At 41.2% G+C, this 18532-nt stretch overlaps 1 protein-coding gene across 4 annotated transcripts in view; it reads right to left on the bottom strand.

Annotated features, from left to right (window-relative positions):
* The window catches only part of SBF2 (SET binding factor 2), a 388549-nt gene that overhangs the window by 294457 nt on the left and 75560 nt on the right, over positions 1-18532 (bottom strand). For all 4 annotated transcript variants that reach the window (XM_084854235.1, XM_084854251.1, XM_084854241.1 and 1 more), the window contains exon 2: positions 1266-1351. In XM_084854235.1, the coding sequence (XP_084710361.1) occupies positions 1266-1351 (86 nt within the window). The remainder of the gene's footprint in view (positions 1-1265; positions 1352-18532) is intronic.

The following is an 18532-nucleotide window of genomic DNA, read 5'->3' as shown; positions in this document are numbered from 1 at the left end:
TTGATGAAGCCAAGGCTGGAGTTAAAATCGCTGGAAGAAACATTAACAATCTCAGATATGCAGATGATACCACTTTGATGGCTGAAAGCAAGGAGGAGCTGAGGAACCTCATGACGAAGGTGAAAGAAGAAAGTGCAAAAGCTGGGTTGCAGTTCAACCTCAAAAAAACCAAGATTATGGCAACCAGCTTGATTGATACCTGGCAAATAGAGGGAGAAACCGTGGAGGCAGTGACAGACTTTGTCTTTCTAGGTGCAAAGATTACTGCAGACGCTGACTGCAGCCAGGAAATCAGAAGACGTTTACTTCTTGGGAGGACAGCAATGACAAATCTTGATAAAATAGTGAAGAGCAGAGACATCACACTGACAACAAAGGTTCGCATAGTTAAAGCAATGTATTCCCTGTAGTAAGCTATGGCCGCGAGAGCTGGACCATAAGGAAGGCTGAGTGAAGGAAGATAGATGCTTTTGAACTGTGGTGCTGGAGGAAAATTCTGAGAGTGCCTTGGACTGCAAGAAGATCAAACCAGTCCATCCTCCAGGAAATAACGCCAGACTGCTCACTTGAGGGAATGATATTAAAGGCAAAACTGAAGTACTTTGGCCACATAATGAGAAGACAGGACACCCTGGAGAAGATGCTGATGCTAGGGAAAGTGGAAGGCAAAAGGAAGAGGGGCTGACCAAGGGCAAGGTGGATGGATGATATTCTGGAGGTGACGGACTCAACCTTGGGGGAGCTGGGGGTGGCGACGGCCGACAGGAAGCTCTGGCGTGGGCTGGTCCATGAAGTCACAAAGAGTCGGAAGCAACTGACCGAATAAACAACAACAAACTTTCACCTGTCTTTTCCAAAAAGATTATTGCAATATTATAAGCATACAAGAAAATTACTGACCTGTTTTCCCTGGCTTTTTTCAGAAGCCTGTATTATTTTTAAAATTTAAGATTTTATAAGAGAATGGGGCAGGATTGTGTGGTTTGACATAATAGAATAGTTAGTCCTTTCTGACTTTGCATTCTTAAAGTTAGGTATTATGAGATACCTAAGGACTGATTCTGTTGTAAGATCTAGTGACATGATTGAGGAGATCAGGAGGGTGTTTAAATTGCTGTATTCTATGAATTCATTAAAATTTATTGGATTCCTTAGACTATTTAACATAGTTATCCCCACTGTATTATCCCCACTGTACACAAACAAATGTGAATCTGCACACAGGATATTAACAGCCTATAAATGCATGCTGTAGATCAACTTACCAATTCTATTCCCTGTGGAAAAGGAGTGTCATCCAAATCCTTTAAGGGAAATCTCTGGATTATTTTCCCCAAACCTTCTCCTGATCCTACAGAAGGAGAAAAAGAGATAGAATGAGCTCCTACAAAAACCAAGTTTTGATTATCCTTAACTTTTCCAGTCAAAGGTTACACAAACAAAGCCAAAAACCACAATCCAATACATTTGTGTTGAATTTTGACCAGAACATGTAAGTTCTGAAAATTGTATTCAAGTGACAAGGACTTCTAATGCTTGCAGACACTTGCAAGGTATCCCACCTTGCTCTTAGGAGTCCTGTTCTTAACCTTCACACACAGCACTGACATTAAGGCCCACAGAGTATACAGTGTATGCTCTTAGACATAAACATAATGAAATTATATAAGTATTTAATATTATAGTGCAGTTATAAAAATTCTTCAGCTGAATCATGTTACTATGCTTCAAACATTTTTACCACTATGAATATTTAGACATCCCCTGTTGTCTAAATCTTTGTCATCTGTTCAAATAAAAAAGCAAACCATTCTCAAGTTTTCTGTATTCTTGTCACCACCTTAGGTATTGGAGGGATGGGCGGCAAATGTTAACCCTATGTTTTTATTCAATATACACCTTCCCATCATTTGAAAATGAAAAAAGCTACTCACCACATTACATTTGCTTTAACATTTTCATTTTAAAAAAGTTTTATAAAAGTGAATTTATAGGGGCCCAGTTTGCATGGCCACGGCTTAGGAAGTAACAGCCCATGAGTTCTGGGTGGCTTGTTATTCACAGCAACAAGCCACTTTGGCCAGGTTCGCACAACACCACAAGCTGTGCTGCTGAGGGTGATAATGCTAATCCTGCCGGCACTGTGGCTTATTAACCACCCTCTTCCAATCATGCGAACCAGGTCACTGAATGTCACAAACTGGGATCAATGGCTTATCTATGCTGCCTTTGCAGTGTTAGCTCACCAACACCAACGCCACCATTGACAACCTTCTCTTTTATCTATTTTTGATCAGACTTATAAGCAAATTTGATCTCATTTATAACCAAATAGCCATGGGGGAACATAGACCAAAAAGGCTGCCCCCCCTGCTCCCTCATGCATGTTTTTTCTGGCATGTACAAAGAGATTGCTTGCCTGTCTGCCATATAAATCAGAAAATTCACAGTTGCACAAGAAAGCAACAGGGTGCACAGGAGTGAAGCACCTTCACCAGTATGTGACAGCAGAGCACAAAGTCAACTTAGTATTTCTACCGCTTCCTGTGCATTTATGTTTGCCTCTATTCAAACCTTGAATTGTTCCTGTACCAGTTTCCTTATGGTTTCAATTTAGCCACTGCAGGTCAGATACTGCCTAAAAGCATGTACTCAAGAACTAATAGAAGTGAACTCCAATTTTACTGTATTGTTCAATATTGCTTTATTGCAGCATTTAACACAAGTTTATCTTTATGGCAATGTAATTCCATGGAAATCCAGTACTTGGACATGGTCTGGTTGTGCTTGAAGCACCATAGAGTAAAAAGCAGAACAGTCCAACAGACCAAAATGCACAGAAGTTTTTGTTGTAAATCCATCTCTGTCATGTATGTGCTTTACGTCAGTATAACCAGCTTCTAGATCAGTTCCCTCAAAAATGATCTATAAATATCACATTATAGAGAGCCTACTTACAAGGAAATGTGTTTCAAACTGAGTTGCCAGTAAGAAGCTGTGTCTCCCTTACAAGTGAGATGAATATAAGGCTGGCTGGGGGTGGGTTTTGTTTGACTGAAGCATTTTAAGGAATGAAGGTGCAAAGTATTTTTGCATATATCATGGTTCTATCCAATGTCTGTAGTAGATTTCTTTCATACCACTAATTTTAAGTTGCCACCAATATGTAAACATATTAAATTTTATAATGTTTGAAGATGTTTGTTCTACTTTTTCAGTAGAACAGTTATACAGAATACAACCGGTCACAGACAAAGTTTGACCAAGGAGAAATTCTTCAAACATTATAAAATTTAATACACCACATCGTGTTGGAAGAAGACTGAAAGCGACCTAGTCATACAAATATTGATTACACAGAGATCTATTTCATTACTCACATGCAATGTACATATGCTGGTCTCTTCAGTTTGTGAAACAGCAACGAAATGCTAAGGCAGTTGTGTGTTCTTTTTTCATCTCCTGATGTTAAAAGGGCTATGGTCCTTTAAGGTCAGGAGGAGGGAAAAGAGAGCAAGAGAGAGTGCGTGCATAACTGCATGTGACTACTGCATCAATCCCTGGTGTCTCCTGTGTGGAATGTGTAGCACAGGCTCATTTTGGCTGACTCTCCTAGCTTTGAAAAGGACAGACACTTGGGATATTGCCACACTAGAGGATGAAGGAGGAGATTGGAAGTGGTAGCAGAAGCACATTTAACTTAGCACAGCATGAGTGAGCACTCTGTGAGTTAATTGCTTGCAAAACTGCATTAATACCGCTATAAAATAGAGTGGATCCCCTTTATTTCTGTGTAGCTACCCAAGATTAAAACCATAAAAATATCATGATTATCTGATCTAACATCTGCATTTCAATTGAAAAATGAAGAACACCCCTCTTTAAAAAAAAACCTTGAGGGCAATGTACACACAAAATTCTTCTAATATTTTGGTATAAATTTCTGATGACCCCTGATTATGTTTTGTTTCTCAGCCAACTCACAACATTAAACTGCAATAAAATTCCAAACTCCCATAAATTCATTGGGTCATTGACTTTTACAATCTTCAACTGACTTCTATGAAGTCCTTCAACTGTCCGCTAGTCTCTTGCTTTTGGAAATCTCAGATTACAGCATTTCTACTACACTGTAAATATGAATATGCACGTGAGTATTTTTACATGCTTAGACATGGCAATGTAGAAGGTGGTAGCAGAAAATGTTCCATCAGAAGCATATGAAAAATTTGGTAACAAGCAAGCCTGGTTTCAAATTCAACAGAGGTAGATGGCAGCTAGTAACAACACTCCACAAATATTGGGAGGCCACATTCCAAAAAGCAACTCGCTGTCAACTCAGTTTTCACTCAAGACTTATTTGCCCCCAGATTATAATGCTGTATTAATGAAATCTTAAAAACCTGGAGTATATTTTCTTGGAACATATTTTATAGTGGAACATCCAAAATAAGGCTGAATCAAAAATGATTTTTCAGACCCTAAGATATTACTAATTTTAAAGCCCTGTTTAAAACTGGATTTATGTGACCATTTTGGAGCACTGAGAAAAAGTGCAAAATATGTGTCAGACATATGAAGCACCTTGGAACAAGCGCATACATACATAAAACTGATCTACCTTGTCTAGTGGCTGTGGTTCAGCATGGATGGACTAATTTTAATCCTGTTTACATAATTTTGCATTTTGAATTAATATCTTATTTTATTGATTTGATTGCCTTGTACTTAAAAGTGTTACCTGCTTAAGCCAAAGGGATGTTATGGGCAAGAAATTTAACCTTTTAACCTTGTCACAATTGCAGATGTGGCATCCTGTTTTGCACTTGTGGAACATGGGGAAAATCTGGTGGGACACCAGATCCAGTTCCATCTACCTTTTCAACTGATTTTATATTGGACTAATATTTTTAAAGTTTGGAGACCCATCCAATGTTTTGTTCTGAATAAGTTTTTTTAAAATGAGTTCTGTTCTTCTGCAGTAACGTAAGTCTGAAACCCCTGAAAAATATTTTGGTATACAAAGAAGGCAGGGACCTAACAGAAGCAGATGAGATTAAGAAGAGGTGGAAAGAATACACAGAAGAACTATACAGGAAAGATCTGAATGTCCCTGATAGCCATGAGAGTGCGGTCACTGAACTTGAGCCGGACATCCTAGAGAGTGCAGTCAAGTGGACCTTAGGAAGCATTACTAACAACAATGCTAGCAGAGATGACAGTATTCCAGCTGAGCTATTTAAAATCCTAAAAGATGATGGTGTTAAAGTGCTGCACTCAATATGCCAACAAATTTGGAACACTCAACAGTGGCCACAAGACTGGAAAAGGTCAGTTTACATTCCAATTCCAAAGAAGGGCAACACCAAAGAGTGTTCAAACTACCGCACAATTGCGCTCATTTCACATGCCAGCAAGCTGATGCTCAAAATCCTACAAGCTAGGCTTCAGCAGTATGTGAACCGAGAACTACCGGAAGTACAAGCTGGTGTTCAAAGAGGCAGAGGAACTAGAGATCAAATCTCCAACATTCGCTGGATCATGGAGAAAGCAAGAGAATTCCAGAAAAATGTATATTTCTGCTTCATTGACTACGCTAAAGCCTTTGATTGTGTGGATCACAACAAACTGTGGCAAATTCTGAAAGAGATGGGAGTACCAGAGCACCTTACCTGTCTCCTGAGAAACCTGTACGAGGGTCAAGAAGCAACAGTAAGAACCAGACATGGAACAACTGATTGGTTCAAAATTGGGAAAGGAGTACGACAAGGCTGCATATTGTCACCCTGCTTATTTAACTTATATGCAGAATACATCATGAGAAACGCTGGGTTGGATGAATCAAAGGTCAGAATTAAGATTGCCGGGAGAATTATCAACAACTGCATCAGGTATGCAGATGATACCACCCTAATGGCAGAAAGCAAAGAGGATCTAAAGAGCCTCTTGTTGAGGGTGAAAGAGGAGAGTGCAAAAGCTGGTTTGAAACTCAACATTAAAAAAACGAAGACCATGGCATCTGGCCCCATCACTTCCTGGCATATGGAAGGGGAAAAAATGGAAGCAGTGACAGATTTTACTTTCTTGGGCTCCAAGATCACCGCAGATGGTGACTGTAGCCATGAAATTAAAAGACGCTTGTCCTTGGGAGGAAAGCTATGGCAAACCTAGACAGCATAGTAAGAAGCAGAGACATCACCTTGCCGACAAAGGTCCATCTAATCAAAGCTATGGTTTTCCCAGTAGTAACGTATGGCTGTGAGAGCTGGACTATAAGGAAGGCTGAGCGCCGAAGAATCGATGCTTTCGAATTGTGGTGCTGGAGAAGACTTACAAGTCCCCTGGACTGCAAGGAGGTCAAATCAGTCCATCCTAAAGGAAATCAACCCTGACTGCTCATTGGAAGGACAGATACTGAAGCTGAAGCTCAAATATTTTGGCCACCTAATGCGAAGAGAAAACTCTCTGGAAAAGACACTGATGCTGGGAAAGACTGAAGGCAAAAGGAGAAGGGGACGGCAGAGGATGAGATGGCTAGATAGCATTACTGATGCAATGAATATGGACTTGAGCATGCTTTGGGAGAGAGCACAGGACAGGAAAGCCTGGTGTGTTATGGTCCATGGGGTCACGAAGAGTCGGACATGACTGAACGACTGAACAACAACAACATAGGTACCATCTGATTGAACAGATCTCATCTGAGAGATAGGTATCAAGTGGTAAAACAAGTCAACCCCATTCTCCCCACTGTATTAAAAAGTCTCCAAAGGGAAAGCTACACATGGTCACACACTCCATCTCTTGATGTGCCACTATCCATGACTTTTGCTCTTATGGCTCAACCATATGAAGGTTTTTTGCACTCTGTGGTGCCATTTGGTATGTACTTTAGGGCAAATATCCCTACCCCAAATGATACCAGGAGAGCCCTGAGGCATTCAGTGTGGGGAGTGGTACATAAGGCCAGAGACATTCTGAGGAAAAGATGATATTGAGTTCCTGGAGTCTTTGCAGGTGCCTTTGCACTGCAGCCCAGTCACCCAAAAGGTTTCTTTTAAAGAAAGCCACTGCCTGATATGGGATGGAGGAAGGAAACAGCAACATCAGGTTGATGGAGGATGAGAAAACAGGGGGAAGAAAGCAAAGAAGCTAGGTCCCTCCTCAAACCTGGTAGTGGTTCTCTGATTACTCTCCCACACTTGCTGCCCCTTATGCCTGAAAATTCTTCCCAGAATACCTTCAAGATGCCACCTCTTTGTCTTAATTTGAAAACCCACTTTTCTCATGAAGCTTTAATGCTACCCCTTTGTCTTCATCCCTTACTGAAACAAGCCTAAACAAATTAACAGAACTGAATCCATATCCTTCCCTTTGTTTATTCTTAGCTCCATTCTATTCCCCTCCCCTCCATCTATAGCCTTGCTTGGGTTTTCCTGTAGACTGAAAGCTCCTTCTTGTTGCTTTGTAAACTCCAGGCACATTAATGGTGCTATAAAAGTAATTAATAAGTAATAGTTGTCTGGGTTAAATAATGATGAGAAAATATCAGGCTAATGGTTAGTACAAAAAGAAAGAAAGAAAAGAAAATTAGAAGGAATCCCAACATAACATCCTTGCAACAGCAGTCAGGTATGAAAAGCTTTCTTGAGCAACCCTGCACTTAAAAGAAACATGAGCAAAGGAATAGAAAACATATAGGCCTCAATTGTGAGCTCAATTGTTAATTCTATGATTTAGCCCTGTCCCCAACTGAAACTTCTTCCAGATTCAGGTCTGCAAAGTCGAAATCTCGCCTCCCATCTTCAATGTAGAGACCCCTCACTAAAATCTCAGAAGGGCTGGATCCAGACTTAGTCATACTTAGAGTAGACCAACTGAAATCAACAGGACAGTAGTCCCATTTGACTAACTTAAGTCCCATTGACTTTAATGAGTCTATTCCAAATAAGACTACATCTGGATCCAACCCATCCACTTTTGTTTCATCCTAGAACAAGAAATGACTTGCATTTATCAGAACTGGCCACTTGTCACTCTGGGCTCATCCATTTGCAGAGATATGACATCTCAGAGTAAGCATATAAGAGAGGTACTGGATCAGACCAAATGTCCATCTAGTCCACCATTCTATTTGCACACTCGCCAACCAGATGCCTAAGGGAGGCCCACAACAGGACATAAATGGCACCCTCCTAGAAGTGTTAAATCATAGAATTAACAATTGAGCTCACACTTGAGGCCTACATGTTCCCCAGTAACTGGTATTGAGAGTCATAGTGCCTCTGATATTGGAGGTAATATATAATTATCATGATTAATCACTATTGATAGCCTTATGCTCTCCAAATCTGTCTAATACCCCTTTAAAGCCATACACGTTTGAGGCCATCACTGCAGGATATGGAATGTGGTGGATGCTGCAGAGCTCCATAAAGGGTATGGTATGGGAGCCTATGAATCAGCTAAAGCTTTAACTGATTAACATACTTATTAAATCACAAAGTTTGCAGCCCTACTGCAAACTGCCAAGTAGATACAGATGCCCATTTGTTTGGGGGGTAGGTGGGAGTTGTTTTTTGCTTTTTCTTTAAACCAGAAAGGCCATTTGGGCTGCCAAAACACCTCCAAACTTTGTTAGCACTTTCCAGGTTTGAAATTTGTGTGCCCCATGAACACGAACACAGCTGGAATGTAATGTCTTGCAAACGTTGGCCCCAAGACAAATACGCTATGGACAGTTTCCAATTCTGCCCATGCATCAACGGGACGCACTGCTGGCATAGTGGGAAGCTAGCACTTCCTAAAGCAACTGGAAACTAGCTGAAATACTCATTTCCAAAATGGAACACGTCAGCAAAGCTCGCAGAAAGGAGATCTGCTAATTTCTCCCATTCTTTTTGGCTCATTTCCAGGGTTGCTCTAGGAAGCCCTAGCTTCCTGTTGTTGTGGCGGCAATTGGTCTCATTGGGCACAACACAATCAGCATAGGTGCACAGACAGGACTGGATACTGCTCATTGTATAAAAAGGCAAAGAGCAATAGATTTCCCCTCCTATTTATAATACCAGTACAACTTCACTGTTAGATTTGTTACATTTTTAAAATAACCTAAATAAAATGGAACAGCAATACCCAAGTGCCTGTTATGCATTCATGACACACAATGTAAAACTAAGGCATCTTTTCCAAAAAAAACATTTAAAATGTAATTTACACTATGACATTTTGCAGTGTATACAGAATGAAGTATCTGCATGAAACTGATCTGATGGGGAACATATTTAAATGAGTTCTCTTTCTACCTACTACACAGAAATATCTCAATTTCTGTCTGAAACTAACTTGACTATACATAATAATTCAGTATCCATACATTGTATTATAAATTCAGGCATACAATATCTACATTAAACACATTTATATGAAGAATTTACATCCCCATCAACTCAACCCCCAAATACAATCTCATTGAAGACCTTTTTGGTTTAAGTAATACACACAAAACATTAAAATCCTGGCAAAGTTTTTGAGTTCCTGATCCTTAGTCCGCCTCAACTCCCTTCTTATATAAATCTCCACTATTAAAGGTCACATGCCATCTCCTGCCTGCCCTTTAAATTCCAGGAGCAAATTGTTAGTGCAACTTACATTCCAAATTAATGAGAACTGCGATAAACTGTGCCTTTTCCCTGCAAGACATGAACAACAATATATTTAAACTGCATCTATTTTTAACTCTGTGTTTAATGTTCTGGGTACAAATGGTTTAATTTGTCTACAGCAATGAGAAGCAGGCACTGGGGATATGCAAACGCAAACACATACACATACACACACACACGTGTGTGTGTGTCTGTTCACATCCATAAGTACATGTTTACCCTCATGTGAAATTATGAATTGTATAATGTAGATCACAGAAAGGAAAGAAGAACCACAGCACTTGTAGTATTAAATGACACCGCAAACAAATATACAACAAAGCAGCAAATAGTATTGTTTGGTACTTTGTATTTCATATAGTTTCATATCATCCAAGTTGACTTGCAGTATGAACTACATTGGTAAATGAAGATGACATCTAAATATAGCTAAGAGCAAATAGAATAAATCCTCACTATAAAAATTGTAATTCAACTTTAATCAATCAATCATGCAGCTAAAACTCATGATATGAACAGCACAGGAAAAATGTACATGGTATGGCCATTAAAAACAGGTATATTTACTAAAATAGCTTCTTTAAAAAGCAGTCATATAAAGAATCTAGGCCAGAAGACATATCTAGATATTTCCCATCATCATGTTTCAATACCTAAAAGCTGGAAAATGTGAAGTTCGCTAATTTTAATGATAAGCATAAAACTAGCCAAGACTTGCTTAATCTTATCAAACAAGCACAGAAGTGAAGCAGGGAACTGAAATACAAGGATGCTAAAGGATAGTTTGTTTTTGCTGTTCTTAGAATCTTTGCATTTTAATGTTTTTTCCAGTTAAAGCTCATTTTATACAGCTGCATCACACATTAGATTTTTAATATATACATAGCACTCGTCTGCAAAATGAGTGCTTACAAATAGGTCAGTGGGCAAACATGTGCTTGCCCCTGTATGATGCATGGACTGGCTCATCAGCCAAATTAATAGTTGCTGCTTGTAAAGCACCATAAAGGAAAGCAGCTTGGCCCAGGCAGTCATGGCAATTTTTACCCTTTTGAAAGAAGGGCTGCCACTGTGCAGTTGAAATTGCTGAAGGCTGAAGGCGCTGTGGCAGCCTGCTGAAAAAGAATCAACATGGCTTCCGCAAAGGTAAGTCCTGTCTCACTAACCTTTTAGAGTTCTTTGAGAGTGTCAATAAACATGTAGATAGGGGTGATCCGGTAGACATTGTTTACTTGGACTTCCAAAAGGCTTTTGACAAAGTCCCTCACCAAAGACTCCTGAGCAAACTTAGCAGTCATGGAATAAGAGGACAGGTCCTCTTATGGATCAGTAACTGGTTAAAGAGTAGAAAGCAGAAAGTAGGAATAAATGCTGAATTCTCCCAGTGGAGGGAAGTAAATAGTGGGCTCCCGCAGGGATATGTACTAGGACCAATGCTTTTGAACCTGTTCATAAATGATCTGGAATTAGGAGTGAGCAGTGAAGTGGACAAGTTTGCCAGTGACACCAAATTATTTAGGATGGTTAAAACAAAAAGGGATTGTGAAGAGCTCCAAAGGGATCTCTCCAAACTGGGAGAACGGGCATCTAAATGTGGTTCAATGTAAGCGAGTGTAAAGTGATGCACACTGGGGCAAAAAATCCCAACTTCAAGTATAGCCTGATGGGATCTGAGCTAGCAGTGACCGACCAAGAAAGAGATCTTGGGGTTGTGGTGGACAGCTCAATGAAGTTGTCAACCCAGTGTGCGGCTACTGTAAAAAAGGCTAACTCCATGTTAGGCATAATTAGAACAGGAATTGAGAATGAAACTGCCAATGTCATACTGCTCCTATACAGATCTATGGTGCAACCACACTTAGAATACTGTGTACAGTTTTGGTCACCACACCTAAAAAAATATATTGTAGAGCTGGAAAAGTGCAGAAAAGGGCAAGTAAAATGATCAAGGGGCTGGAGCATCTCCCCTATGAGAGAAGGTTACAACAGCCGGGATTGTTTGGCTTGGGAAAAAGTAGGGTAAGGGGAGACATGATAGGGGTCTACAAAACTATGCATGGTGTGGAGAATATGGGTAGGGAGACATTTTCTCCCTCTCTCAAAATGCTAGAACTCAGGGTCATACCATAAAGCTGATTGGTGGGAGATTCAGGACAGATAAAAGGAAGGACTTCTTCACACAGCACACAGTTAAACAATGGAATTTGCTACCACAGGATGTAGTGATGGCCACCACTTTGGATGGCTTTAAAAGAGGGCTGGACAAATTCCTAGAGGAAAAGGCTATCAATGGCTACAAGTCCTGATGGCCATGTGCTACCTCCAGTACCAGAGGCAGTGAGCCTATATTGCTGGGGAACCTGGGTGGGAGGGTGCTATTGTGCTCATGCCCTGCTTGTGGGTTCCCGGTCGACAGCTGGTTGGCCACTGTGTAAACAGAATGCTGGACTAGATGGAGCCTTGGTCTCTTCTTATGTTCATCACTCTTCTTATTTTCTTATATTCTTATGAAATTGCCACAATCAGCCAGGAAACCTTTGCACACAAACAGCATCTCATGTGGTGCTGTGTCTCTTTGGTTGTACTAAAAGGTGTCACCCAATTGCGGCTACCAATTGTGAATTAGATTTAAGGGCTGCTTCACACCTTATGAATGGCAAATGCATATTTGTACATTGTGTACATATGTGGTGGAGAGTTACACTCAATTCTAGCATCTGGCACATAAAGTGCCTGGCACATAATACATGATTGAAAGCATGTGTTAGTCATTCCACCTTTCTTTAACTTCATGTCTCCACAGTTCCTATTCCCTCAGGCCCTTGATTTTTCAGGCCAATGCCTATTTTGTTCCACTTCTTTTAGCTACCCTGAATCTTAGGTACACCACTAACAATCCTATCAGCTTCCTTCCCAACATTCATAGCAGAGTCCTCTTTTGAGTTGTAAAGCATCTTCAAACCTTCCCCCTCGCCCCCCAGCTATAATTGGCCATTTGCCTCAGCTCCATGTATCCTCTGCATTTTTCCTCAAGCATTATCTCCCTCAGGTTCCAGTTTTTCAGTCCATTGCCTACTCTGCAGCCTTCCTTCAGCCACTTCTAGGTTTCCTGCCACGCAGTTTCCCTATATTGTGGGAACTCCTGCCAGTCTTCAGCGAGCTTCACAAAGCAAGTTCTGCCTTTAGGATTTGAGTGAAGTTTTACTGTCAGTCAAACTGACAATTTTCTCTTACCTCACAGAAACTGGATAGATTGCAAGCCTTTTGACAGCTTAATATAATAAAATCTAGAGCCAGTTTTTAATATAATATGATCTCTAAACTAACCCAGAGAAGCATTACAATAGGTATGTAAAGCTGTTGTGATCACATAATAATATATTTAGTAATAAATACCACTTCTACCAGGAATTCCAATTGTTTGAAGTTTTTCATTAAAGGATAAATACATCATCCCTTCCATTTCCAATGTTAAGAGGTAAGTGCAATTGTTTATTTAGCCGAAACAGCACCATCCACACATGAGAGTATTAGCAGATATAGAGGAATCCCAAGGTTTGCAGAAGTGCATACATTATTTAAAAGAAAGAAAAAGGAACCCCAAAGACCCCCAAATTAGAATTCAGACTGTGCATGCATGCATGCATTCGCAGACCACTGAGCCCCAGCCAACCGCATCACCCCGCTCACCTCTTCTTAATCTTTACCTCCCCTTTGTGCACCAGGAGTTCCTTCAGAGCTTTCCATTCTCAGGTGTGGAAGGCTGCCCTAAACTCCTTTGAAAGTACAAATCAGGTCAGCTGTCAATTAGCCTGATTTGTACCTTCAAAGCTCTTCCTTCCCAGGCAGATCAGCCCTGGACAGCTTTCCACCTGAGAAGGGATGCCTTTGAAGGTGTGGATCTAGGGATGTCAGAGGAATCTGTCCAGCTCTGCCTCCCGGGTTCAGCTCACTTGTCTGTGATCAGCTTGCAGACCTCTGATGCCAGCAGGGCCATGCACAAACCCTCCTTCCTGATGCCGATACCAGCAAGGAGAGCATGAGGGGTTTGCGCATGGCAGCAGAGGGTGGCTATGGCAGGAGTCCCTGCCAGTGCCACCTGCCGGCACTGCTGTGTGCAAATCCCTTGCGCTCTCCTTGGCAATGCTGACACGACAGATGCTAAAAGCAACAAAAAGGCTTTTTTCAGATACATGCATAGTAAAAGACAGAGGTGGTTCAGCTATTAAATAAGGATGGCAAAATGATAACAAATGACAAAGAAAAGGCAGAGGTGCTCAATTCCTACTTTGTCTCAGTCTTCTCCCAAAACAGGGTCTATGACCCCCCTGGCAAAGGAGAAGTACAGGCTGAAGGGGCAGGATTGCAGCTTGAGATCGATAGGCATATGGTCAAGGAACACCTAATTACTTTGAATGAGTTCAAATCTCCAGGAACAGATGAACTGCACCCTAGAGTAATAAAGGAACTGTCAGAAGAACTGTCAGAACCGCTGTCTATTCTCTCTGAGAAATCATGGAGGATGATGGGTGAAGTGACTGGAGGAGGGCTAATGTCCCTATCTTCAAAAAGGGTGGGAAGGAGGAACCTGGGAACTACAGACTAGTCAGTCTGACATCAATCCCTGGGAAAAGTCCGGAGCAGATGATAAAGCAATCCATCTGGAAGCACCTTGGAAACAATGCAGTGATTACTTGAAGCCAACATGGATTTGTCAAGAACAAATCCTACCAGACGAATCTGATCTCATTTTTTGATCAACTAACCTCCCTCGTGGACTGTGGGAATGCCGTAGACATAATATACCTCGACTTCAGCAAAGCTTTCGACAACGTGCCCCATGATATCCTGATGAGCAAACTAGCTCAAAGTGGGCTAGATGAAACAATGATCCGGTGGATCCATAGTAGGCTACAAAATCGGACTCAAAGAGTGCTTATCAATGGGACCTTCTCAAACTGGGGAGAAGTAATGAGCAGGGTACTGCAGGGCTCAGTCCTGTGCCCAGTGCTCTTCAACATTTTTATTAATGACTTGGAGGTGCAGGGAATGCTGATCAAATGTGCAGATGACAAAAAATTGGCAGGGGGGATAGCTAATACTTTGGAAGACAGAAAGAAAATTCAAAGTGATCTGGATAGACTGGAGCTCTGGGCAAAAAACAACAGAATGACATTTAATAGGGATAAATGCCAAGTTCTGCACCTAGGAAAAAGAAACCAAATGCACAGTTACAAGATGGGGTATACGTGGCTCAACAACACTACAAGCGAGAAGAATCTTGGAATTGTCGTCGATTACAAGCTGAATATGAGCCAACATGTGTTTATTCACAACACATGTGATGTGGCTGCAAAACAGGAAAATGCTGTTTTGGGCTGCATTAATAGAAGCATAGCTTCCAAATCCTGGGAAGTCCTAGTTCCCCTCTACTCAGCACTGGTTAGGCCTCATCTGGAGTACTATGTCCAGTTCTAGGCACCACATTTTAAGAAGGATGCAGACAAACTGGAGAGGGTTCAGAGGACGGCAACGGAGATGATTAGGGGACTGGAAACAAAGCCCTGTGAAGAGAGACTGAAAGAAGTGGGCATGTTTAGCCTTGAGAAGACTGAGGGGAGATATGATCGTGCTCTTCAAGAACTTGAAAGGTTGTCACAGAGAGGAAGGCCAGGATCTCTTCTTGATCATGCCAGAATGCAGGACATGGAATAATGGGCTCAAGTTACAGGAAGCCAGATTCCGGCTGAACATCAGGAGAAACTTCCTGACTGTTAGAGCAGTACGACAATGGAACCAATTACCTGGGGAGGTAGTGGGCTCTCCCACACTGGAGACATTCAAGACAAGGCTGGACAGCCATTTGTCAGGGATGCTCTGACTTGGATTCTGCAGTGAGCAGGGGGTTGGACTCGATGGCCTTGTAGGCCCCTTCCAACCCTGCTATTCTATGATTCTATGAATGGAAGGGAAAGCAAATCACTCCCTCCCCCAAATTGGAGAACTTCCCTTCCACATGAACTGCTGCACCTATCTTTCTGAAACTTTGCTAGTTTCTTACTTAGGGACAACTGTAGGCTGTCTGTAATTTTCAGAACAATGATCCACAAGGAATATAGGGAGATAAGTATGTTCTCTTTTGGAGACCTCAAAATGTCAAGGCCACCCTTGCACAAAAACCCTTGTGGCTATCATTCTGAAATTTGGCAGGCATGATCTCCTCTGATGGGGCAATGAATCCTGAAATCTTTATTCACTTCTTCCAAGTAAAAAAAATGTTACTGGCAGTTCCCTTTAAAAGAAAATCAAAATATAAACCCTGCACCTATTTTTTAATGACTTTGGACAGGTGTAATCCCCTTCTAGGGGGCTACTATGCCTGAAATTATCATCCAGTTCTGACCAAGAGAAAAAAGTTATTTTTTTTTCTAATTTCCCATGGACGTCAACAGGAAGCATAAAGACTAATTTTTCCAAACATTGACTCAGGTTTGGCGCTAAGCTGAAGTGGTCCGACTACATATTGGCCCGAGCAGAAGCAGGATGTTTTCCAAAATGCTGAATCGGGGTCTGAGTTGAAGTGGGATGGGGGGTCAGTGCACACTTATGTATGTATGTAATCTATACATACGCACAAGCACACTACATGCACACACACACACACACACACTAGACATGCGCTTAGACTCAGATGTGCGCAAATTTTTGTTATGGGCCTGTGCCCCAGATCTTTTAAGAACCTAGCAACGCCCCTGCAGCATACAATTAACTGCAATGAATTACAAGCCAGACAACGCCTAGGTGAATAAATGCATTTTCAGGAGATATTTGAAACATACTACATTTTCTGCCTCCTGAATTGCATGGGGGAGAGTTTTCCAAAGGGCGGGCGGTGCCACCAAGAAGTCTCACCTTTGAGATATTACATGACCACGTTCTGATGGTCACAGAATGACCTCTTCTGAAGATCTTAAAGTTTGGCTGGGTATATATAGGAGAAGGCGGTCTGTTAGATAGAAGGTACCTGCTTACACCTAGCAATGGCCTTCAGTTTTAAGAACGTTGTATTTTTGATACACATGTTCCTTTTAATAGCATGCGATTCCCCTCATCTGCCCTCCCCTTAGGAGTGAAACTGACTAACCAGAAGATTCGTTCATTAACACATTTTTAAACCACCCATAATCCTTGCAGGTACTAGGGCAGAGTATAAGTATGATTAAAATAATACATGATATAATGAAAACACTAAAACTGTACCATCATCATCGTTAAAACACAGAAGGCAGCAAATACAATAGAACAAATAAAATCGCTGAATTAAAATGGTTGGGTAAAGAAAAAGATTTTGAGCAGGCACCAAAACAATGCTTGTACCAGTCACACCTCCATGACAGGGTAGCCCACAGTTGAGGCACCACAAGTGAGAAGGCTTGTCTGCTTGTTGACATTTAATGAATCCGAGATACTTGGAGAGGAGCCTCCCCTACAATCTTAAGTCATGGGCAGGGTGGTACACAGAGGAGCATCCCTGCAGACATTTTACTACTTATTTGGATTGTAAAATATTAGGAAACACAGTTATACACTGAAAAATATGGGAAATGAGCTTCTCTTCCCCTTAACCAGCCTCTCTGATCTCCATTATGTTTGTTTCTATTAAAGCTGTCCCATTGTTCTACCAGTAGTAGTAAATGTGCTCCATTTTCGAAGTTTCAGGTGGATTTACTCAATCATATTTTTTTACATCAGGACTGATACTATCAAGCAAGAGCCTGACTGGTTGAAACTTCAGGGTTCACCTACCAAAAGAACCTCTTCTTTGTTAAAAAAGAACTGCCTGACAATGAAAAGCAACAGACACCTGCTCCCTGAAAGCTAATCCTGGTAAGTACTATAAACCCTTGTGTGAAAAGGCTATTCCTGGTTACCTTCTTCTGATGTGTTTGAAAAACCTTGGTACAACATGAACTAATTCAAAAGATTATACTCAATACAGGCGAAGACTGTCAAGTTCTTTTAAAAAATCATTAAAAACCAAATGTGTTTTTTCAAATCTTTGATAAGTTCAAAAGGCACCAGAAAGTCGGATGAGTCTAATTAGTAAGGAATGCAACATTGCACAAGAATAAGCAAAAATCTTCTCGGGGCAGTTGATAAGTTCAGCACAGGTCAGTCTAACATACAACATAAACAAAAGTCTTCCATCTGAAAGATACAGAACTAAAACACTTTAAAACTGTGGGATCTAGCCATGGTAGAAATGAAAATCCTTGAAAGTTGAAGCAATAATAGCTATTGGCTCAAAAATGTAGTATGGCTCACATGGCTCCAAACACAACCCATGCTAATGACATCATGTATTACAATGCACTCAATTTTTGTTGTTGTTCAGTCGTTCAGTCATGTCCGACTCTTCGTGACCCCATGGACCATAGCACGCCAGGCTTTCCTGTCCTGCGCTCTCTCCCAGAGTGTGCTCAAGTTCATATTCATTGCATCGGTGAGGCTATCTAGCCATCTCATCCTCTGCCGTCCCCTTCAACTTTTGCCTTCAGTCTTTTCCAGCATCAGGGTCTTTTCTAGGGAGTTTTCTCTTCGCATTAGGTGGCCAAAATATTTGAGCTTCAGCTTCAGTTTTAAGATTGTACCCCAGTACTGCTTTTCCCACCCTTTTGTTGACTATGAGTGCTACTCCATTTCTTCTAAGGGATTCTTGCCCACAGTAGTAGATATGATGGTCACCTGAATTAAATTCGCCCATGCCTGTCCATTTTAGTTCGCTGATTCCCAAGATGTCGATGTTCAATCTTGCCATCTCATGTTTGACCACCTCCAGCTTACCTTGATTCATTGATCTGACATTC

Source organism: Heloderma suspectum, chromosome 1 (genome assembly GCF_057233095.1).
Source record: "Heloderma suspectum isolate Gila_16-S chromosome 1, 16-S_ref, whole genome shotgun sequence".
NCBI classification, from domain to species: domain Eukaryota; kingdom Metazoa; phylum Chordata; class Lepidosauria; order Squamata; family Helodermatidae; genus Heloderma; species Heloderma suspectum.
This window is presented reverse-complemented; position numbering and strand designations above follow the sequence as displayed.